The sequence below is a fragment of the Seriola aureovittata genome, chromosome 13 (assembly GCF_021018895.1).
Source record: "Seriola aureovittata isolate HTS-2021-v1 ecotype China chromosome 13, ASM2101889v1, whole genome shotgun sequence".
NCBI lineage: Eukaryota > Metazoa > Chordata > Actinopteri > Carangiformes > Carangidae > Seriola > Seriola aureovittata.
The window spans coordinates 15,036,521-15,059,336 of record NC_079376.1 but is presented as its reverse complement, the minus strand read 5'-3'; the positions used below and the strand labels follow the sequence as shown (position 1 = coordinate 15,059,336).

The 22,816-nt window shown below is 39.9% G+C and overlaps 3 protein-coding genes across 6 annotated transcripts; 2 read left to right on the top strand and 1 right to left on the bottom strand.

Moving 5' to 3' along the window:
• Window positions 1–172: 172 nt before the first annotated feature.
• Window positions 173–9,174, bottom strand: coq6 (coenzyme Q6 monooxygenase). The gene is made up of 12 exons (XM_056394134.1): window positions 8,812–9,174; window positions 8,348–8,482; window positions 6,759–6,817; window positions 4,772–4,898; window positions 3,430–3,560; window positions 3,226–3,333; window positions 2,855–2,917; window positions 2,643–2,750; window positions 1,774–1,976; window positions 1,417–1,532; window positions 894–1,060; window positions 173–317 (listed from the first exon to the last, which is right to left on the bottom strand). The coding sequence occupies exons 1-12, from the start codon at window positions 9,011–9,013 to the stop codon at window positions 288–290; spliced, it is 1,449 nt and encodes a 482-aa protein (XP_056250109.1). The 5' UTR covers window positions 9,014–9,174; the 3' UTR covers window positions 173–287.
• Window positions 9,175–9,265: 91 nt separating this feature from the next.
• fam161b (FAM161 centrosomal protein B) lies at window positions 9,266–15,578 on the top strand. 2 transcript variants are annotated; one of them, XM_056394130.1, is made up of 9 exons: window positions 9,266–9,486; window positions 10,766–11,078; window positions 11,155–11,684; window positions 12,049–12,362; window positions 14,155–14,273; window positions 14,389–14,556; window positions 14,677–14,776; window positions 14,862–15,031; window positions 15,279–15,578. In XM_056394130.1, exons 2-9 carry the CDS (start codon window positions 10,861–10,863, stop codon window positions 15,358–15,360), a joined length of 1,701 nt encoding a protein of 566 aa, XP_056250105.1. In that variant the 5' UTR covers window positions 9,266–9,486; window positions 10,766–10,860; the 3' UTR covers window positions 15,361–15,578. The 2 variants fall into 2 exon arrangements, with proteins under 2 accessions (XP_056250105.1, XP_056250104.1); XM_056394129.1 differs by having other exon boundaries at window positions 9,267–9,486; window positions 10,855–11,078.
• A 1,742-nt stretch (window positions 15,579–17,320) lies between these two features.
• On the top strand, window positions 17,321–21,317 carry ngb (neuroglobin). 3 transcript variants are annotated; one of them, XM_056393616.1, is made up of 5 exons: window positions 17,321–17,643; window positions 17,864–17,995; window positions 18,448–18,556; window positions 18,683–18,802; window positions 18,929–21,317. In XM_056393616.1, the coding sequence occupies exons 2-5, from the start codon at window positions 17,898–17,900 to the stop codon at window positions 19,079–19,081; spliced, it is 480 nt and encodes a 159-aa protein (XP_056249591.1). In that variant the 5' UTR covers window positions 17,321–17,643; window positions 17,864–17,897; the 3' UTR covers window positions 19,082–21,317. The 3 variants fall into 3 exon arrangements, with proteins under 3 accessions (XP_056249591.1, XP_056249590.1, XP_056249589.1); XM_056393615.1 differs by having other exon boundaries at window positions 17,324–17,643; window positions 17,840–17,995; window positions 18,929–21,316; XM_056393614.1 differs by having other exon boundaries at window positions 17,325–17,643; window positions 17,764–17,995; window positions 18,929–21,316.
• Window positions 21,318–22,816: the final 1,499 nt, after the last annotated feature.

Here is a 22,816-nt window from a genome sequence, read left to right as displayed (position 1 = left end):
GTACTTCTTGGAGAAATAGGAATTTAGGGCTATGAATTGTAGTAATAGTAAAAGTAAACAATCCTTGTGCTTTTGATATCTTAAAATATGCCATGGACAAATGCAAAGTAGTGCACTATTTCTTGAAGTGGATTTATTATGCATCAAAGCACACATGGAAAAAAAATCCCAATAGAGTAAAATAAATCTTTATTATATTAGGTTTTTTTTAAAGTCAAATTTTTTTTTTTTTACAGCCGTTAAACAGTCACTGGAGATCCATCAACGACCACTGCATGACGAATCCATCACTTGCTTGCAAATGCTATGATCTGTTCCTGCAGAGGCAAAAGAGACATCATCTCAAAAACTGTAACCTTTGAATCGTACTTGCGAAGAGCCTGTTACAAATGAGCCGCACTGCAGACCTCTATACAAGAACTGTAAAACCAGTGAAATCACATCATTTAATATGGAAAAGATGTCCCGTTTAACTTTGCGCCTCCATAGTGAAATGCCTTTACAACCAGTTACAGTTGTGTTGGTCTGAATCACTTAGTAGGGAATAAAGCCCTTTCACATGAGTGGTCGGTAATAAAAGGGGTGTGAAAACACAAGCCAACACCGCTGTCCGCTGCCCCAGGGCCAGCCCTGCACCCCACCCACACACTTTTGGTAACACTAAATTTGGGGCTAAACTTAGATGCCATAGTAGTAGGTTCAGAACCCTGAAAATTATAGACACCGCTAAAGTAAAGCTCCGTGTAATCAGAAAGGAGGGTGGAGGGTGAGTACAGAGTGGAGGCGGAGTTTAGCTTTGACAGGTGGTTGATATTATCTGAGTGGTGGCCAGGTTCACTGGGATGTACAGGAGGTCATGTTTGGAGGCAGAAGCTAGAAGAGAGGGAGCTTACTTTTAGTGCTGGGAGCATGTTGGTGGCCTGCAGACCCAAGGTGCGTAGGAGAACCACAGGAACAGAGTTAGTGGAATAGAGGCGTTTCATGAGGTCAATGGCAGCCATCATGGGCAAATTGTGCCGCTGACGCTCAGTTTCATATTCTAAAAGGTGCTGCATTGCTCCTGCACAAACAAACAAAGACTTGGGGTTAAAACTGGGGACTTAGTTTAAATGTGTGCATGTCTGTCATATGTTTTGTACATTAAGTCATGGTGCTATTTTGATTTCAGCACATTTAACAGACGGAAAAATAAACACAATATCTCATAACAGGTTTTCCATTTTTATGAAAAGCAACTTACATACAGTTCCTGGCAGAATGAGCAGAAAAACATCAAATAAATGTTGCCGGAAAAGCTGATGCTTTTTATAATTCAGATCAACAGCATGCATTTCAGCAGGGGTTATGGAAAAGAGCTTAGGGGAAACCACTGCGCTATAGTTGCAGCGCTTGTGTCTGTTTAGAATTCTCACTGACCCAGGTCTTTCCCGTTAAAGGCCGCCTGGCTCAGGAGCTGTGTGAGGGAAGCCACATCCCCAAAGCCTAGGTTGGCTCCCTGACCCGCCAGAGGATGGACACGATGGGCTGCATCCCTGCAAAGGCAAACATATCCTCCACTATCCAAACACACTCACTGCATGGTGGGCTATTTTTTATGCACACTGTAAAAACAAAAAGTCATTCCCGTACTTGTGAAGCAAGAGATTAAATGAATGTAAATACGTAAACAATTAACAGCACTAACATTTACTCAAGCTGATTTTTAGGACTTTTTTAATCTCTCATTTCATATAATATCATGTGCAGGCAAATACTTTCTGCACGCTATCTTACCCAATCAGAGCCACCCGGTGCCTTATGTACTCTGATGCGTGACCCATGCCCAGAGGGAACATGACTCGGGTCTTTGGGCCGATCCCTGCCACACTTGGAGGGAGCTGTCGAGGTGAACCTGCAGACGGCATGATGGTCGACAGGGCGCCACGGAAAAGAGAGCCAGCCGTCTCAATCAGCTCTGACTGGTTCTCATTATTCCACTGTCAGTACACACACAGACAGGCAAGAAGACAGAGACATAGTCAGAGAGAATGAAAAATGGCCAGAAGAGAGAGAAAAAAGACATTATCCCTTTTGAGTGGACAAAGAAATTAGCTGACATAGGAGCAAAGCTGAACTCCAGGCCAACGAAAGTGCTTTTTTTCCCCTCCCTAACTAACTGGTTTGGCAGGGCTTCGGGAGCTGGGCTAATTAAAAGAAGATGCCGGCCAGGCTATGCAGTTGAATTAGCTCTGTTTGAAAAACATTCCATGCAGTAATGGTCGACACTGGGAGACCACAGGTTTAATTAGCAAACCAGGACTGAAACCAAACGTGACTCAACCATGCTGACCCCGTCCATCAGCAGGCCCAGTAAAAATAGCCAGCTTGGGAAAAGGAGTTTCTCCAAACATAAAAAAAAAAATGGATAGGTATATCATTTCCAGAATGAAATATTAGTATTGTATAAAGTCTGGCCAAAACAATGACAATATTGTTTGTGTGAGTCACTGGAAACAGCTCAACATGTGCGTAAGTCTATGGAGAACCCCTGCCACAAACAGTACACTAGACACAAATACAGAAAATGCTGCACAAATGTTGCCTAGTGACAGATCTGAACGTAAATACAACATCAGCTGTTTAACGGATAGAGCGAGACTTACGAAGGCAGAGTTGATGGCGTCAACAAAGCTCTCCTCATCCAGCTCCAGCAGCTCCTCAGCGAGCCGATGGCTAGTTGACCACACCAGAGAGCTTTCTGTGTCCGACAGCTGCGGAGCACAGAGCATGGATGCTGAAGCTTCATCAAATGCTTATGTGATAGATGGACATTTTACAACAACTACTACCACAGTAAATGATGTAGATATATTACCGGTAACATAGCAATGGGTCCTGTTGGGAGGAACCTCTGCCATGCAACATTGTTCTCTGTGGGCTGTCGAGGGCATAATTTAAATCAAATTAAATTTTATACTAAAATTGTTTGGCATTGTACAGCTACATTTCAATTACATGTATTGCACATAAAAACAAAATATTATAAAGGGTGCTGCTGGGTGGGTGTATTGTTCTCTGCATGCTGACAGAAGTGACATTAAAATAACTATGATAATAAAAACAAAGAGTAAATGAACTCAGTTACATATAATAATGCTTGGTTAAATATTTTTGTGTGCAAATTATAAACATTATAAAAAAGTATTAAAAATCACACTGTATGCCTGTGTTGAATGTGATACTCACTTCTGATAGGTGTAGCACAGCAACAACAGCAGACTGGTCATAATTCCATTTGACTGTGGGTATTCCTAATTCCCTTCTCACCATAGAGTTTGGTCCATCGGCACCAATCTGAAAAACAGATGAGAAAAAAGGAAAACAGTAAAAACCAAAAAAAGGAGAAGGACAGAGGGACAAGCAGAGTTTATGTGATGGAATCAAACTGACCAGCAGCTTGGTCTGAAGAGTCTGTCCGCTGGCCAACGTGACCTGGACCCATGGGATGGAGTCTGCTGTGTGGTGGGGCATGGGCCACCTATACTTCACCACCTTGGACCTGTACTTAACTTGCACATTATCTGACAAACAACAAAGACATAAAACTGGTCACTACAAAGGCAGCGGGAAAGAAAATAAAGCAGTGTTCCTTTAAATGAAATTGCAACTGCTGCGACTCTCTCACAACAAAGGGATCAATCTAGGTCCTGCGTATGTATCATCAATCTAAATCAGTACTTTGCCGCTTTTTCCTTCAAAAAGAAAAAATGAGAGGATGGTTTGCCTGCAGCTAAAGTAGTGGAAGATCTATAAACCACCTCATAAAACACTGCTGGTTTTCCTCCCTGGCACATGGTAGCTGCCGAAGTTCACATCTGACAATCTTCTTAATGGTCTTGGCCTGCCACATTGCACTGACTAATAGTGTTTATCTACAAGCACACCACGCCACACTTTGCGCATGCTGCCAGCTTGTTGGATTTTGCACTAAAACTGCCCATCTTCCTAAAATATCGGCAGCTGGTCATCGCAAAACATGAAAGGATCCCGAGCTGCGTTGGCTCATGCCGACTTGGAGTGGGACCCATCCACAGAACGGCTACTGGTTCCTGAACACGGATGTCAAATATGGGTTTTCAGTGATTGGAGAGCAGGGTTACATTGAAAACAGCTGGTAGAGGAGCATACTTTTCATGTAGTGCATCTTGAGCATAACAACACCACGGCTAAAATGAGAGGAAAGAGAGAAGTGGACAAATGGGAGGCACATGAGGCAAAAACGTGCTGTAACCACACATCCGTTGTTTGGTGCAAAATGTTGAAAACTGTTTATAAATATGGCACTTTAACTGCACGTAGCAGAGTTAAGTTTTTATTTGAGAACCTCACAAAAGTTGGTCTAATGTCTAACAGCAACGCAGGACTATACACGGTCAGCGCTTTGGTGTCTTAAGAGGTGGCAAAAGCTTGGGAGCACATGGCAACTTTAAATAGGTCACTGGACCACTTCACGTGTCAGAGGGTGCTGGGGCTCTGCAGTTCCCAAAATGTGAGGTTTTTATTGAAAAGGCAGGAAAAACATGGATGGCTCCAAGAGCTTAACTTGTCTTTAAAAACAGTCACAGAGAGAGAGTACAAATAAACACGACCTGGGGAATAGGATGGAATAAATGTGGTGGCATTAGCTGCCAGACTCAGCATCCATTAAGCAGATGGAACAGGAATCAAGAGGTCTTACAGAGCTCTGCTACTGTGTGGGGCTTCATGTTTTAATCATAAATGCTGTGCTTACCGGACAGACTGTGCAGCTGTTTAGTGAGTGCAGCCACAACGATGTCGTTCTCCACGATGTATGCCATCTCGTCCTGCAGGTTCTCCTTATCGAATGTGATCAGGGCGTCTGAGCAGGCATCCCAAACCTAAATGAGAGACCCATTACGCCTGTGGTCTACAAGTCTATCCTTAAATGCATCCCCTTTCCATATATATAGCTGGGCAGAGAAGCGACGCTTCATTGAGCTGAACACATCAAAGTTGTTAGTTGCTGTCGGAGATTGGCACAGCCTACATTCATCAAACCCAGAGTTACGAGGGTCACCAGCACCCCTCTGGCTGGACTGCTGATTTCAGCTTAATGGAGCTCTCTGAGGTGGAGGACCAAATGACATTTTGTGATGTGGATTTACACAAGCAATTTCTTGGAAACACAAATAACAAATGACATGTTTGCAGACATTACAGAGTAAGTCAATATTTATCCGCAACCAAAGCGGAAGAATGAGATATAGTTTTCGGTTACTGTAATTCCAACCTTGAAAGCACTGTTTGAGTTAAACATGAGGGGGGTGAAAAGTGTTTGTACAAGGTTAATCCTCTCCTGCGTTGTAACTATGGTGACAGAACCCATCATTCTGCAGTAATATGCTGCTGCTCTACTTTTTTCCAACTTGCCATAAAGTAGGGGGATATACCCTACAGAAAACCACTAATGGCAGTTGGTTTGCAACTTGTGATAAGTGGTTGGGGAGAAAGATTTACTGAGACCAGCCCAAAAATTGTTTTGGTTTTGTTTAATGCGGGGTGAAATGATGCAGCTATGGAGTAGAATGAGTTAGTACTTTCTGTGCAAGAATTAAACAATATACTTCCTTGCAACTTTATAGAGAAAAATGTGCGCAAAATGAGGCCTTCATGGCAAAAACTCGGTTTGCCTTCTGTTTCAAATCTAAACCCTCAATGCTTACTGCACATTTAAGGTGGAAGAGTATTTTATTGCATGGAAAGAATGTTATTTAGAGCTGACCTGCAGTACATACTTTCCAGTGCAATGGCTGAGATGTATATGACTGAGATTCAATGGGCAAACAAGCCAAAACAGTGGTAGCAGAGTGAAGGTATAATGGGAGAGGTACACTACCATAATCACTGTAAAGCACTGCATGATGACATCTTGGGTCCAGAGAGAAACCCTGCGGTCGAGTGTTTGGTACGCACCGACCACATCTTACAAGCGGGACTGAGCCTACACCCGCAGCCGTAAAGCCGGTTCACATTGCAGCAAACAACCACTCTCCTAATCTTTCATCTTCTTGCCGTTGTTCACATGAATCTTCATAATTAGAAGATGAGGGGAGCGAGTACCAATTTGAAAATATCAAAAGGATTTATTCTTCATAGAGAAGATGGCTTTAATAAATAAGACTTGAATGTTCAGAGAGCCATCCTGTACTCTGAATGAGCCAGGAGATGGACTTCTTCTTCTTTTTTTTTTTTTTAAACTATACCTTATATTCTTTGGCTTTCAGTGTGCCACCGAGCCAGCATAGCTACCGAAAAGGCATAAATTGTACAAGGGAATGAACAAAATGCATGTTACATGAAACCACTGTTTGCCATTTGAATGTGAACAATTATATACCATATACATGATTATATGATACAGTATTGTGTTGCTTGTTCATTATGCTGAATGACTGAGTAGAAGCTGAGTGTCACAGATTTTTCTCTCCACAAATTGTATGGTGCTATGATTGATGGATGGCAGAAATACATATAGTATGCCAGTAAGTTAGAAAGTCTTGAGGACACATGCGGAAAAAAATCAAGTTGTGTAACAGAAGGATTTTGGGAGCTGTTCGGTGTTGCAGAAGGTTCCAGTTTTTTTCTGTCTTGAAATGACACTTTTCTGAACTTTTGACTTAGCAGTACAATAGCAGTTACTGCACTTTACTGTACAGATAAAAAGCAATAAAACAAAAGAGCACTAAAGATCAACATACCTGCATTCTTTTATACGGCTTGCACCTCATCTCTGTAATGTGTTCCCATGCTCCAATACCTGTGTGTACAAACACATCAAAACAATTACATTACTAATTCAGTGCAACAATCCACGCCAGTGTATTACAAATAATCCTAATCATATCAGTCATCATACTCTGAAAATCAAAACATGAATTCTGTGAATCTTAATATTTTTTGTAAAAGAATAAAAATAGAATATGTTTACATAATGTGGGTCTATCAGGGTCAAGTGTGAACTCCACTGGGACCAACAGCCAGGTGTGAATCTAGTGATGTGGATGTGCTTTCGACTTTTCAGGAGAATGAGTCAAAGTCAATCCATTGTAAATGTTTAAAGGAGGACATAGAGTTGTGGTAAACTTGACTATTGACTATTATGTGATGAGATTACATTGAAATGCTAAATACTAGAACTTTAGCCTACACTATGTGGTAGTGGGGATCTACATTATCAATACAATAAGAATTTAAAGCACCATGTAATGTTTCATGTGACACGTGGCCAAGTCTGGAAACTTTACAAAGGAGTGTAGCAGTGTTCCATAAACATGGGTCAAGTTCAATTTATGTCTTTACTTGGTGCGCAGGTGCCAATGGGAGGCAAAGCTGTCACAGCCAAGCACAATGTTTCACATTAACTCCTTCACACTGCACCACTGCATTCCTATCAAACACCCTAACAACATTTCAGAGTGTCAAAATCAGATAAGGTTTCTAATCAGATTAAGGGGTAAACACCATAAAGTCAATAAATTGTTCAAACATAATGCAAAGGAGCTGAATTTATTTGAGATGTTAAGCAAAACTTTACCCTCTGTCTCTCACTTTCAAGATTATTATTACCTGAAAATATTACCATGGTGCACTGGACCCACTGGGGAGATGCTGTAGTTGTTGCTGCCCATGTTCTTATCCCTGAACTGCACAGATGACCACATGCTGTGCTTGATGTTATTTTAAGACATGAGTCTGGATAAATGTGGATGGACTTAAGTGTCCAACAATCAAAGTAATTTAACCTAATGATTGTTGTCTGCATAATTCCATGCAATAACGAAATGCACAGGTCTGGACTGATGTTCATGTTTCAGCTAGTTTTCGTTGATTCCAGACATGAGACAGTAATTTTGGACAAAGAATATGTTTCACAGACACGTTCTTTAAGCTGAGCTAAAGTTACACTACCTGGCATCTCTGACTCTCCCTTTCCTTGGCTTCCAAAATCTATAATGCTGAGAGATACCTTTATCTTCAAAATTGGGCCATAGAAAAACTCAACTATGAAAAAAAAAACTGTGTCAGGAGAAATCTCAGGTGACCAGGTGAAGAGGTGAAGAGGAACAACTGAGGTCAGATATGATCCCTGCTAAGCCTGGGTGACTGGACAGTGTCTGATCCCTGGCTTACCTTGTGGAAGTCATTTACTAGTCTGGCACCACAAGCTTCTCACAGAAGGAAGCTAATCACCACATAAATAACTTTTTGATTTGTTTTCTGTCTGTCATTCCAAACACAACAAAACTTGCTGTTTCTTTGTGTTAGGTCGTAACAGGGTATACTGTACCGCTGAGGAGGGTGGCAGAACCTGGACTGATGGAGCTGACTCTGGTGCTGTAGATGTCTGGGACCTTGTCCATCACTTTCTTGTTGCCCGCTTCAAGCAGCAGAATCTTCTTACCCATCAAGTTGGGATCCATTCCTGTCAGTAATTAAATGTTGTATAAAAGATGACAGCACATATATAAGAATGAGCCTCATTCTTACAAGATTATTAAAATCTTGTGGTGTAGCTATGAGTGTTTAATTTAGGCATTTTACACCATGTTTTTCCTGTTACATAACATCTTAGAATTACTTTTTAATAGATTTTAGAAAATAGTTTCTATATGACTCTCTGGTTTGGGTGAATGGAAATAGTACTACCTTACACTGCCGTCTAACATTACCTTTAGTTTTGATATGGACAGGTTGATAATAGCTGTCATACATTGAAATGTGGTCACTGAGTGCTAGGAGGACATCACTCACCAAGGGAACATGCCATTGCAGATCCAACCATCCCTCCCCCGGATATAATGACATCATAAACGTCATTCTTGCCAGAATCGTCCCCATGTTCTGCGCACACTAATCCTCGTCTGATGATTTTTACAGCAGATACATGCTTCTCTGTTATAAAACACCGGCCAAGTCCGTTACAGGCCAGCGCCGCCTTTGAAAGCTTGTGCATTATTCAGTCGTCACCCTGTCTTCATATGAGACAAGCCGCGTATTAAACAGGTGAGAGCAGTCCAACTCCGGAAGCCTGGATACATTCATATGACAATCAAACAGTCGATTCCCCTTGAATGTGTCCTAACAATAGCAGCTGTGTAATCCTGCCATGTTCTGTTGACAAGCGCTCCAGAGGAAGTACTTCCGGTTTCATGTCCAATCACAGAAGACGTCCGTCACGGCTGGTGCTGCCGCTCCTGTCCGCCGACGGTGCTAATGCTACCAAAAACTGACGGTTGAGTACAAGTAGAGAAGACTTGCTTAGTTTCAAGTGTTATATTAACCCGGTGTCAACTTTATAAACAACAGACAGTTTTAGCTGCAGTGCATCTAAAGTGCACTAAAGTCTTGCGGTGCATCTTGTCAGCGAAGATATTGGAAACCGCCTCGACAGAGAAATACTACTTCCTGAAACTCGTCTTTTGCCAGGTTGGTGGCTCATTATTGCTTTTAAGTTGAATTTCGTTGATTTATTTCGGCTATAATGTGCTTTTAAGTGGTAGAAAATAGAACCTATGTTTGTATATAATTACAAAAGTAAATACATATTTAAATTATTGCATAGCTAACGGTAAATACATGTCTACATCATACACCGCTGTAGGAGAGAGGTCTGGTTACCATGGTAACTATTTCACACAGACTGACTGGAGGTGGAGTTTGAAGTGTGTAACTTTTTTTAATATCAATGCAATATCATACTATATATGATCAGAAATATTAATGAGTATTATAGATATTGATTAATTGGTCAACAATTTTTTCGATGAATTGATCAATCATCACAGGTGTAGTATATAAATGTTCTGGTAAAAGGAGTAATATCACAGTGTAGAATTAAACCAGAGGCAAAAGTACTGATTTTGTATAATGGCTCATTTCAGAATAATTATATTGTTGGATTATAATTATTGATGGATCAATGTGCACATTCATTTTGCAGCTGGTAAAAGTGGGTCTGACTTTAATTACTTTACATACTTTTAATCTGTAACTACTAACTAAAGTTATCAAATCTGAATTGTAGTGGAGTAGAATTATAAAGTAGCAGAAAATGAAAATACTCAAGTAGCGTACATATAGGCTACCTCAAAATTGTACTGTAATGTACAAATTTATTTTCCACCACTGAAAATACTTAATTACAAGTAAATGACGAGAAAATGTCCTACATCCAAAATTCTACTTACTTTAAGTAAAAGTTCAAATGTGTTATGAGAGAATTATACTTGAAGTATCAAAGTAAGAGGTGGTTCTGCAGTAAAATGGCCTGTGATTATTAAATGTGACATTATTACACTACTGATGCTAATTTGTCAATTTGTAATGTGTATGTAGTGGAATAGAAATATAAAGTAGCATCAAATGGAAATACTGAAGTGAAAGACAAGCACTCCATTATATTTGTAAAATGTCAGTAAATAGTGAAAATTGTCCACTGCAGCAGTAATGTTCACAGTAATGTCAACATTAAGTCTGTCATTGTCATTCTGTCAGTGTTTGTGTAGGTGTGTGCACATTTCTTTTAAGGTGGTTGAAAGTATTGGCAGACAATTTATATTTTTTGTTTATTTTAAAAAGGGGGCATGTATTGTTTGTGAAAATCTATTATTGGAAATGTTCAAAGTGACTGTAACAATGGAAACATAAGAAGTTTGGTATTTCCCCTTGATTAATGATTACATTTTCTTTTGTTTTTAATTTACAGGAATAAACAAAGTTCCACGTTCTACTTTTTTGCTTTATTCTCATTACTCCTACTTTCCTTTCCTTTACTTTTTTGTTTTTTTTTGTTAGACAAACATGTCAAAGCTAGAGGCCTTGCTGGAAGATGGACTCAGATCAGAGTTAATGCTTAAGCAGCAGCTGAAGACCATCAGTGAGGCCCTCAGACAGCAGCTGCAGGAGTCAGAGAAGAGACAGACAGAGGAGTTGGAAAGGAGGATTCATCAGGACGCTCTCCTGTCAACAGATATACACCAAGAGTCCATTGATAAAAAAGAAGTCAACCGTCAGCCCAAGTAAGTCGATTGTCCTTTATGTTTTGTTTTAATTATAATATACCCATTTTCTTAAATATCTTTACTGATTTTTCAGAAATGTAGGAATGAGGAGATCCATCTCTACATCTGGCCTGACCTCAGACAAAGAGACCTCCCATCATCTTAGACAGTCAGAGAGGCCTAACTCATCTTCTCCAGCCTGGGTATTGCCAACAAACTGCAAGCATTGTTCTGTCAGGACTTCCCCACTGACTCCTACCAAGACACAACTATATGAACAGGTAGCTTTATTTAAAACAACACAGATGAGCAAAGAGGAGGAGGCCGAGGCTGAATGTCAGAAGAAGTTCTGTGCTGTCCCAGTCCCCAACCATGTCACCCAGCCCCTCTATCAGGAGGTGATTGAGCTTAGAGAGAAAGAGAGGAAGCAGGGTCATGAGCAGAGAAAGAACTTTTTGCTCTCCATACAAAAACCTTTCAGCTTCCAGGAAAGAGAAAAGGAAAAAAGGCAGAAGCTGTTAGCTACGTTAAACCAAGCCTCCCAGGATCAGAAGAACAAGATTCCTACTGTCAGAAAATCTCTTCACAAAGTAGAAAATGACTCACTAGATTCTGAGTTGAAAGGTGGGTTGATTGTGTGATTTGTTTCCTTCCAAATGGTATGATGCTGGCTAGTGGAGTGTATTATACTATATACTGACCGATATAGGCCACTGTTTCCCAACTTTTTTTGCTTGTGAAATTGTATTTGTCCATGAGTTGTGAGCAGTTCAATGAAGAGCCCTATATAAAATACATTTGTTCTTCAGACTTTGAACATGTCTTGAATTTATAGCCTGTAATTGAGAGACACATTGCAATTGTTTAAACTGTTACACATTAAACTGATACCGTTTCATATTGAATACATTGTATAAAGTGCTTCTAAAACACTCAACACAGAAACATGACTACAGCTTCTACCTTATCTGACTGTAATTCTGCGCAGACCAGGAGGAGGTTTGCAGGACCGTCCACACTCACACGACACAGCGACAGGAGAATTCCACTTCATCCTGCAGCCCGAAACTTCGCATTGCCGAGCACACCAGGAAAGAAAAGCTGGGTTTCCTGGATGAGAAGCCGAGCTTCCAGCCAAAAATCATCCATCAGATCCCTGATTTCAGCAGGTTGCACAAGGCCTTGCAGACAGAGGCACTGAGAAGAACACAGAGTAAAGAAGTGACAAAGTGTCAACCCTTCTACCTCAGGACATCAGCTCTCCCTGTGAGGCAAAGTAGGATGAGCCCAGAAAACTCACAGGTAAAACATTTTTCTTCACCTCAGTTCAGATTTAGTTGCTTTTACTCATTCATTCTTTATAATGCAGTTTGGTTTAATTACTTCTCAGAATATCACATCAGTAAATGTGAAGGGAAATGTCTGTTTTTAGGAGACAGTGTCTCTTGAGGATTTACATAAGAAGGAGAAATCCAGGTCCAGATTGTTTCATGTTTCAGTTTTCCATCACATTTTTTTGAAGTCTCTCACATCTTCTCTGCTTGATGGATGGTTCAAGACACATCCATCCACCATTTAATCAAGTCAATACCCTTCTCTTTTTTAAGGAGGACAGGAAACCATTAAACTTCCTTAAAGGCCCTACTGTTCTAGATGATAAATAATGCTGATTACCTCCTTTCTTGTTCAAAAAGGTCTGTGTCAGTAATTATTGCACTAAATGTACAGAAACTGGTCTAATTAGGACAGATGATTACCATGCATTTTTTGCTGATTGTATAATGGTCTACTGTGTATTCCTGAAGTCCCTCAACACCCAGAAGTGTTTATTTCATAAAATGTGACAAAGGAATTCGACCAGGTCAATTTTTATTTTATTTTATGTGTCCATGGGAGCAATATGTTTGATGATAAAAGATTTATAGTACAGTTTAAGTTTTTTTATGTCAAGTGTGTTATTTTTGAGGCGGTTCAGACCACTTCTCTCAGATGTGGAACTGAAAAGCTATTTAAAATATGTACACTAGGACATCATCAAAGAGGGACTATTCCCCTCCCTTAAACGGTTCTATTTCAAACTTTTTCCAGCTCATAATTTATGAATTTTAACCCAAGCCCCATTTCTGCAGTACTTGATATACTTAACAAACATAAAATATTTGTTCACTTTTTGTCCCTCAGTGCAAATAGCAATATTTTTTTATGAGCTTAATCACATATTTCACAACAACAATCCAATGTATGTTCATTGAAATTTGTCATTACAGAGTAAGATTAATTATAAAAGTAATTAAGGAAGAAAAACAGTAATTGAAACTGATCCAAAGTGGTAGGATGAACTTTGTGATCAGTGAAAGTTCCTGTTTTGCTTCCTTTCATATATCTCTGGCTCTGCCTAAAATTATACAATTACCAGAATTCTATTTTATGGACCATGTCAGACATTCATGGGCAAAATCTGATTTAACCAGTGGTTATATATAGTTATATTTTTCCCTCACTAAATGACTGTATTGTAAATACATGTTTAACTTGTTGTTACTGTGTGGTTTCTCATAAAAAAATAATAAAACTGACAACCATTATTCTATAGGGAATCTATAAAGTATACTGTGTGTGTACAGGCAGCGGTCTTGCTGTAAAGTCCTAGAACCATCAGTATCTCACCAATTAATCTGTCATTTTGATGAAGTAAGAAGGAAATCTATTATTACTAGGTGCAATATTTAGAAATCTTTGTTTTTGTTTTTTTAATCTCTTATATAAGTCATCAATTATAGAGGTAGGTAATGGCTTCTAGTTTTCCTATGGTACTTAAGATTTCAAAGTAAAAACTCTTTAAGATGTTTAGATGTTTTCTTTTTTTTGTGTGTGGCTTTGACCACAGCAAATAAACAGCTTTTTCCACAAACCCAGTTTTCCTATGTTCTGTCTTCTCACAAAAAACTTACATAAAGCATACACATCACGTCCTGTAGGTTTTTAAGTTCATTCTAAATTAATGGAGTTTATGCAATATGTGGTCAAGCAATGTATTTTGTTTTGATTTAAGCTAAGAAAAATGTTTAAAAAGTTTTTTTCCTCTCATTGACAGGAACCAAAAATAAGTCATCTCAGTAGAAGCAAGTCACTTGGGGCCTTAACATCACTGTCCACAGACACACTCCCCTTGTACATCACAGATGCTGTGAGGAAGCGCTGCATGGCCATCAGGTGAACTGGATCAGTTTGGCATGACTGTTGAAGTTTGGATAGTAGATTTTTTTCTTTTTAAAATGTCTACACACTAAATGATTGGATCTACTGATATATATTTTTACCTTCACAGAAAGTCAATGGAGGTGAGGGATAGTAAGAATCAAGAGAGTGCAGACTGGTTGAGGAAGTACCAAATGAGGTCCCAGGCCATGAAGAAGACAGTTGCCCTCCATGCGAAGCTGATGGACCCAAACAGCAGCTTGAAGGAAGTAAATAATGAAAAACTAAAGCACCATATGTGAGTACTGGTCAAGAGAGACAATTCATTCTTGCAATGTTGCAACCTTTGTGACTCACATCACAACGACCACACAAGCCTGCCACAGCGGCTAAAAGTATAATCTTTTTTTACATAAAGTGTGGCTGACCGACAAAGGACGAGAGAATACATGAAAGAGTTACGGAAAATGAAGGCACGAGTTAGTGAACGCCCTTATTTGTTCGAACAGGTGAAACAGGTACGTGACATGAAGCTTAAACATTACATCATATTGTAAATAACATGCATCTCCAGTGGCATAACTTTGGGTTTTTAACTGGCAGAGAAATGCAAAAGCTCATGCAGAGCAGACATACAGAGACAAGCTGAGGAAAGCTGGCTTTAAGGAGCAATTTGTTCAAGAAAATGGAGAAACAACTGAAGGAACATCAGTCTCATCCAGATCTGAGGACGATGTGAATAACCACAGCAATGAAAATAACATTCATAGCAGGTATGCAGGGTGAGAATTTTTAGCAAGTTTTGTTCATACACTATGTAATCCCAGTGTGTCCGGTAAAATTATGAATAGCACTGCTGATGGAGAGCCAAGGACTTCATGTGGTTTGGTCATATTATATTACATAATTTTCTGAGTTTGCCCTGCAGTCTTTAGTGAAGAAAAGACAAATACTGTAGCCAAGTAAAAGTTTGATGTAATTACAATATAGCCATTTTCTAACCCAACATGTCTGATTTAGGGAAGAAAATGTAGACGACGGGGAGAAAATTGAAGATGTGGAAGAGGAGAGCGTGAAGTCCAAAGGGGAAGAAATGCCATGATCAAAAAGGTTCAGGCGGCACAGAGCTTTTTGTGGCCTCTCCACTAGAAAACAACACTGTCTTCAAAAATGATTCATGTCACGGCTAACTATCCGCACCAAACGTTTGACAGTTTAAGATGTGCAACCATAAATTATGAAATTACAAAACATCTGGACTTTACAGTCACAAATGTCGGGGATTACAACTGGAAGAAAATAAAAGTTTATAGAACTGAATATGTTTATAAGTAATTAATATTTTATATGCTTTGAGCTTAACACACTCAGATATATATACAGATCTGCATAACATTTCAAGCAGATTAAACTGAAAATAAAAAGGCTACTTTTGGTTTTGTGACAACAATTTTGCTAAGGAATATGAAGACTGTAATTTTGAGGATGATGAGCACTTGGTTACCAGAATAAACAGTTCAAAAACAAAATTAGGACACCAGTTGAAAGTTTGTGACATTGATTTGTGTTTTACCAACTCTAACTTTTGATAGCCATATAAAAGGGGTTATACTTATGCAGTGAGATATTGTATCTGCCACTGCTCTATGTATTTTATTTAGTTTATTTAAAAATTTAAAAAAAAATTTTTTAATTGGACAGACCCTGTAAGGACACCAATCTGACATGGGCCTTTCTCGGATGGCTGGGTTAAATCTTCCAATTATTTCTATAGCCACACTGCCACCTAAATAAACAGCCCTCACTGTGCATCTGCATTCACACAGCCCAGTTCAGAGGTTTGCTCTGAGCCCATAGACCCACATCAAACACTCTTGTTGTTACGCCTTCACTGTTTACTTTTCCTTAGACAGCTGAAAGATCATTTTAACTTACAAACCACATGGGAATGTCTGAAGATGAATACAATAATAATCAAAAAGTCATCATGGAGAGCAGTACATACCATATGGTTACTTTTTGTAGGCTAGTGGGTCATACGTTGAAGTTACTGAAGTCAGTGTTTGCATGAGTTCAGGTCAAAATATCAGTAGAAATCCCAGAGTGATTTATCTTAAAGTAACACTATGGAAATCTTATGTTTGAAATGTACCATACAGATTAATTGCCACTATGTTATGATTATGATTAATTTTGCATAATCAAAAAGATTAAAAAAATCCAAAAGCCAAAATGTTGTCACATGGTTCATATAGATGTAATAACTTGTCACAGAGTCCCTTCCTTGAGATCTCAAACATCACATGACAAAGCTTCAAGAGCTCCATCCTGTCAGGTTGTCATGGGAACCATGTATCACTCCCCTCTCTGCTTTATAGTCCCTCAGGAGAACACTGTGCACCTCTGATTCCCCGTTGCACAGCTGAAAACAAAACCAATCTCGACCAACCTGTTAGATAATATCCGAGTGGGAACCTGCATCCGTGAAATCCGTGAGGGAGCAGACGCCTGTGGCATGTCTTTAAACAAACTGTGGAGCTGTGTGGATGTGTGTGGAGGCTGAGAAAGGGAACAAACACATCTCATTTAGATTAATGAGAGGCCATGCTCTTGGCCACCAAATGTTATGATCACGCTGTTTGAGGAGTGGCTCTACTTACTGGATGAACAATATAATTTCACCAAGGTGGTGTGTTCAGGTCTCTTATTATTCTAGCCGCTGTACAATATTAAAATTCCCACACATTTAATTCCGTAAATGCATGGTTTAAAAATGTAGGCAGCCGAGGACACACCCTAGAATAGATGATATAGGCCTCAAATGCACTTTACCTGCATTAAAACATCAGCAATTTCACTATATGAAATGCTTAGGGTTCTTATATTGTTATGTTGTTTATTTTAATTTTCTTGTTTATTTGAATCCACTTGATCTTAAAGTAAAAGTGCAAAGGCCAAGTATTTACATAAGTGCAGTTTATGGTGTGAGTGCAGAGTTGTTTGCACGTTGAGTCTCTGTGTGTTTTAGTCCTTGGTTCACCTGCAGGAGGAGCTGTGGCTCGCCGCAGCCTCTCTGGAGCAGAAGAGAGAGATCCCTCTTTTTCTCCTTCAGTGGCATGAATAATATCCCCAGTGCTGGAGAGAGAGCATATCAAGAGGCAAACGGGAAGGGGAGAGAGATAGCAGCCAGTTTGACAGATAAGAGCGTGGCAGAACTTGTCTCCCTGACTGCACCGTGGGCCGGGGAAAGAGAGCAAGTGCACCAGAGTGTAAGGCAAGGCTGCTGCCTGCACACACTCAAACACACTCACACACACATACACACACAGACCCCTCAGCTTGGCTTCACCAGAGGAAGTTCAGAGAGAAGACTGACCTCAAGAAGGTACAGTATGTGTGTGCGTCTCTAGTCTAGGAATCATATCTCCTGCAGCCATGTCCCCCTGAAACATTTTTAGCAAATCAATTGTGTTACACTCACTTGATGCTCCACTTTGTTTTCCAGGTGGGTTGGCGGAAGTTTCGTGTGGATTCACTTGAGTATTATGGCTTTCCTCAAACTGAGGCTTCTTGTCCTGTAGAGGAGTTGTGTGTTTCCCCTCTAGAAGAACTTGTCTCGTGTTACCAGCCTGAGGGAGGATGGAGAAGCTGTCAGGGAAGGACAAGGAGCTGATAAGAGGCAGCTGGGAGAGCCTGGGCAAGAACAAAGTTCCACATGGTGTCATCATGTTTTCCAGGTAACGTCCCACACAATCAGCATGATTCAGATAGAATAAGACAGTAAAGTGACTTGTAAGAGAAGAAAACACTTGGTTGTTATTCTGTACAGTTATCCCCTCACTAACATGCTTAATACGCTTAATGCGTAAGTAATATGTTCTTGCTATTTTTTGTGTTGTTGCTTCATAGTTGTGGTGTTAGAATATGTAACACAGGTGTGCAGAGAGAATCATGATAGATCCTTCGCTGCACACTTTCACCATGCAGGCACTGGAGGCTTGACTTGTTGCTTGGCGACAGACTGCAATAATCCACAATTTACTTTGAGACAGCTGCCGTTAAATCAGACTCTAGCAGGAGAGATTTGTAGATGTATGATTTACAGATTGATTCTGTGTCTGTGTGAATGTTTGGCAACCCATGCCATCTGTATATACCTATAGAACAGTGTGGTATTTGTCTGTGGTAGACTGTTTGAGCTGGACCCTGCGCTGCTCAGTCTTTTCCACTACAGTACAAACTGTGGCTCCACACAAGACTGCCTCTCCAGCCCTGAGTTCCTGGAACATGTCACCAAGGTGAGCTCCGTCTGCCGCAGTGACCGCTACAAGTATACAGACATTTGAAGCCTTAGTTTTTTTTCTTATGCACAGTTGTGAACACTTTCCTCGTGTATCTGTGTGTGTTTTTTGTATGTATACCAGGTGATGCTTGTGATCGATGCAGCAGTCAGCCACCTGGATGACCTTCACTCCTTGGAGGACTTTCTCCTCAACCTTGGGAGGAAGCATCAGGCAGTGGGAGTCAACACACAGTCATTTGCTGTAGGACCAACACCTTATTCCACAACTCACAAAAAGCAATTTCACAGTGAATGAACTGTGAAAAAATGTTTTTTTTTCCTGTTTGTGTTCTTTTTTTCTTTTTTCTTTTTTTTTTTACTTCTGTAGGTGGTGGGTGAGTCCCTTCTCTACATGCTGCAGTGCAGTCTGGGCCAGGCCTACACGGCGCCGCTGCGTCAAGCCTGGCTCAACATGTACAGCATCGTGGTAGCCGCCATGAGCCGAGGGTGGGCCAAGAACGGCGAGGACAAGGCCGACTGAGGCGCGCAGCAGGAGCTGCTGAGCAGTTGCTGTCAAATCACTCAACATGGTTGCCATGGAATAAGGTTTTGTAACTTGCAGCATTGAGGCTTTGGCTGCTGTACATTTGCTCTGTGAGTGGGGTCGCATAGCGTAGCGAATGTAAGGTGTGGTTACACTTTACAATTGGATCAACCAATCGCAGAGTTTATTTTCTTTGCTGTGGATGTTTAGCTACCAGATGATGCTGTGAGGATCTGAGCCAGCCTGGTTTGGTTCATCTGAGTTTGGACCTGTAATCTGAGCTCCTCACACTGAGAAAAAGGAAAACAGTTTAGTCTCTTTGTATATAATGGCTTTGATATATATACTCAAATGATACCAGTGACTGTAGTGGTCTTTGTGATGTATCTTAAAAGAGTTGAACAATTGTGAAGCAGTAGATATTATATTTAGGCATCACACACTACTCAAACTGTGATGGTTACTGTGGCCAGCACGGCAGCTCTCTATCAAACTGGAACACAGTGATACTTTACAATACATGTTCAAACTTTTGGGACAAAGCAATGTGACCTTAAAAAAGGAAAATCCCATCACCTTATTCACAATCATTACTGTGTTTGTTTTTTTGTTTTTTAAATCAATATTGCACATCACTAAACCTCTTTTTGTGTGTGACTTTGTTATCAAACATTTAACATATTGATGATAAACAAAGCAAATTTAAAAAATGATCTTCAATAGATAATGACAAGAACTGTTATACTCTCTGATAGCTTTCTTCAGTGATCTATGACTGTTAATAAGGCGTCCATGTGCACCTCGCTCAACATGGTGTGCGATGCTCTCCCCTGTAGAGGTTGAGAGGATTTCAATAGGCTTCAGCTGACTGTTAAACTCTCACGAATAGACTGTTATGTGACCTTTAGAGTTTAAAAGTAAAGGGCACCTAGGAGGAATTATAACATCTTTGTTCCTTGACTCTCAGTTTCCAGTCATTGTCAGTGTAAAGTAGTTTTGTTGTACTGTAGTCGCTTATATCCGTGATGATTATTAACTGTGTTGTTGTGGCTACAAACGTAGTATTACCTCGGCTTTAGAGGTGAAGATAAGCAGAGTGGCCTGTGTTCCTCCAGCACAGAGCGTCTACATGGATTTGTTTTGGATTATGAAACAGCGACTAACTTAATTGATGACGATTATCTTCTCAATTTATGAACACAAAACAAATCATACAGAAATACTGTGTGCTTACACCATCCAATCTGTGCGTATTATTACTGCTGCCATAACACTGTATTTATCATCCTCAGCTGTTATTTACATTCATGATCCTAATGCCAAGTAACTTAGCAACAGTGCGCCAAGTATTAGATAATAACACCATACAACTGTAAATCCAAGCTGCTGATATGTGGTTATTATCGCTTTAGTCTGAGTTTACATTTATAAAGTTTATTTTTATATTCTGAAATGTTTGTTTAGCTAAAGAGCATTGATTTTTTTGTTTATTCCAAATGTGATGTACAGTATATCCTCCAGAAATATAACCTTATGTGGATTTCCTGTTAATGAACCCAATACAAGAAGACTAATAGGCAAATTTGCTACTTTTAAGTGGGTTTCATTGAATCAATATAATAGAAATATTATCAACTTCTATATGTGCAATCCTTACAGATAATTATAAAAGTTTTCTATTGAACTATTTTATCCCTGCATAGTCTGTTCAGTCTGTACTTTCCAGCCCACAGGTGTAATGTTTGTTAACCGTCTGTGTAGGTGGTGTATTATTTATAGTGATTCTTTTCTTAGTATCAGTACACAGCCCTATGCAGGTTGTTGTTCTCCATGTCTCTGTTTTCACTTTACCTGACATTAGGTCTTTTTAGCAGGCATGACTGACAACTGGCATGTTATCCCGTTAACATCCAACTCTGTACATATTGGGTGTGTCACTGTCTACCTCATCATTATCAGCTGCTACTGAACAGCGATAACTTCACCTAGTTATCCTTCAACCAAAAAAAAAAAAAGGCACATTATTAGTTAATACAAGCACGCAATCTTTGTAAACTGGATTACATCCTACAATTTAAAGGAAAACATGTTGTGTGCTTACTGGAGACTAAATAAAGTGATCTTCTGTGGATATTTTACTGTTCAACGAGGTCAGTGTGTTTTCCTCTTGCTCTCAGATTGTTTGTCACAGACTGATGATGGTTACAACACAATGGTCAGCGTTTGAAATCAATCACACAATGCCTGATTTCCTTCCCGCTGACAGCCCATCCCTTAGTGTTACATAAGATACAAGCGCCGAATGGCTCATCGCCCTTGGCTACAGAGACGAGGGCGACTTCAGGCACATCAGCCCACTTACTCATGCAACTGCACAATGTCACATCACAATTGTTTACAGAATTTCAAAAAATCATCAGGAAACTGTTCTTAAAATGAGGACTGTTTTGTTTTTATTTTCCTCCAAATACAAGTAAAAACCTTACAGACATTTGTGTGTAGGTGAAGCCTTAGTAATGAGGAAAGTGGAGAAAGGAGGGTCGTTATCATGAGTTTTCTTAATACACAGGGCTCATTTCTCCCATATACACAATTTGGTTGTATCATTGTAAAAGTCACATCCGTGAGCTGGCTGTCTGTTCTGCTGTTGGAGCAGTTGCTGACATGGCCTTAATCCGCCTCTCTGCACTGCCAACAGTATCCTCACTCTCTCTGTCCTGCAAAGAGTCTGCTGTATTTATGTTGGATCCATGCTCCATGTCTTGCTTCAGCCTACAGAACACTGAGCCAGAGCTGTCTGGTCACTGGAGACTCTGACTTGACCTTCTCTGAGGTCACCAATGGTTAGATTGCAACAAACTTCAGTAAGCTACGAGGTAAAATACAGTGTGTGTTTATTTCCCTTGTGGTAATTAATTAATCACTCCCTGTAGTTCCACATTCTTGCCTTATTGTGTACGAGGATTTGCACTGAAGGCTGTCGTCTGGAGAGGAGTCTGTGAGAAAAGACAACACACATTATTTTTAGAAAGTCTGCAATGTGTTTTGGAATGAAGGGGTATTCAACGTTGTCATGGCAACTGTTAAGTGATGGTCCAGAATCATATGTGTGCGTGTGTTTGTTTTTGATGAAGAGGGGGAAAGCAAGGCATTGCTCAATCACTCACTCATCCTAAATCATGCTGTGGAGAGGAGCGAGGAGTGGACAGAGACTACGGGTGCACGCTCAGGTTAATAAGGTTTGCTGTGAGAGCTCTCTAGGAGCTGCAGCCTGCAATACGAGCCTGCCAAGCAACATCCACAACAGTGGTGAAGAGCCATCAGTCAGCAGCGGCTGCAACAGTTAGTGCAACCATGAATCACAATCAGTTAAAGGATAAAGGTGTGTTAGTCATATATTTTTCTGACTGTCAACAAATCCCATGAAAAGATTGAAACAATGCGTTTGTCAATCTCTCACTGCTTTCTGAATTCCTTATCCTATTTGCGATGGTTAATACTGAAGGTGTAAATCTTTAAAAAAAAAGGGGTCACAAATATTGTTGCATTAAGAAAAGGCTGAGTAAATTTGCTAAAACAGCTGTTCACTGTAGTTTTTAGCAAATGTTACTCAAACAAGAGTAGATAGTTTATTTGGTATTTTTTTATTTCTGTGTGTAAATGCATGCAGGTAGATTTGTTTCAGTATTATCTGTATGAACAGATCGAAAATCCGTAAATGTGTGATCTGTA

What these genes read in the sequence shown, in the direction of transcription:
- coq6 (XM_056394134.1), bottom strand. Translation starts at nt 9,013, where the DNA reads ATGCACAAGCTTTCAAAGGCGGCGCTGGCCTGTAACGGACTTGGCCGG. An exon ending in TGCAATGGCATGTTCCCTTG is followed by an intron (nt 8,483 to 8,811) that starts GTGAGTGATGTC and finishes AATTACTGACAG; the next exon opens with GAATGGATCCCAACTTGATG. An exon ending in CTCTTCAGACCAAGCTGCTG is followed by an intron (nt 3,334 to 3,429) that starts GTCAGTTTGATT and finishes TCTGTTTTTCAG; the next exon opens with ATTGGTGCCGATGGACCAAA.
- fam161b (XM_056394130.1), top strand. Translation starts at nt 10,861, where the DNA reads ATGTCAAAGCTAGAGGCCTTGCTGGAAGATGGACTCAGATCAGAGTTA. An exon ending in TGAGCCCAGAAAACTCACAG is followed by an intron (nt 12,363 to 14,154) that starts GTAAAACATTTT and finishes TCTCATTGACAG; the next exon opens with GAACCAAAAATAAGTCATCT. An exon ending in GAAAATAACATTCATAGCAG is followed by an intron (nt 15,032 to 15,278) that starts GTATGCAGGGTG and finishes TGTCTGATTTAG; the next exon opens with GGAAGAAAATGTAGACGACG.
- ngb (XM_056393616.1), top strand. Translation starts at nt 17,898, where the DNA reads ATGGAGAAGCTGTCAGGGAAGGACAAGGAGCTGATAAGAGGCAGCTGG. An exon ending in TCCTGGAACATGTCACCAAG is followed by an intron (nt 18,557 to 18,682) that starts GTGAGCTCCGTC and finishes TATGTATACCAG; the next exon opens with GTGATGCTTGTGATCGATGC. An exon ending in TCAACACACAGTCATTTGCT is followed by an intron (nt 18,803 to 18,928) that starts GTAGGACCAACA and finishes TTACTTCTGTAG; the next exon opens with GTGGTGGGTGAGTCCCTTCT.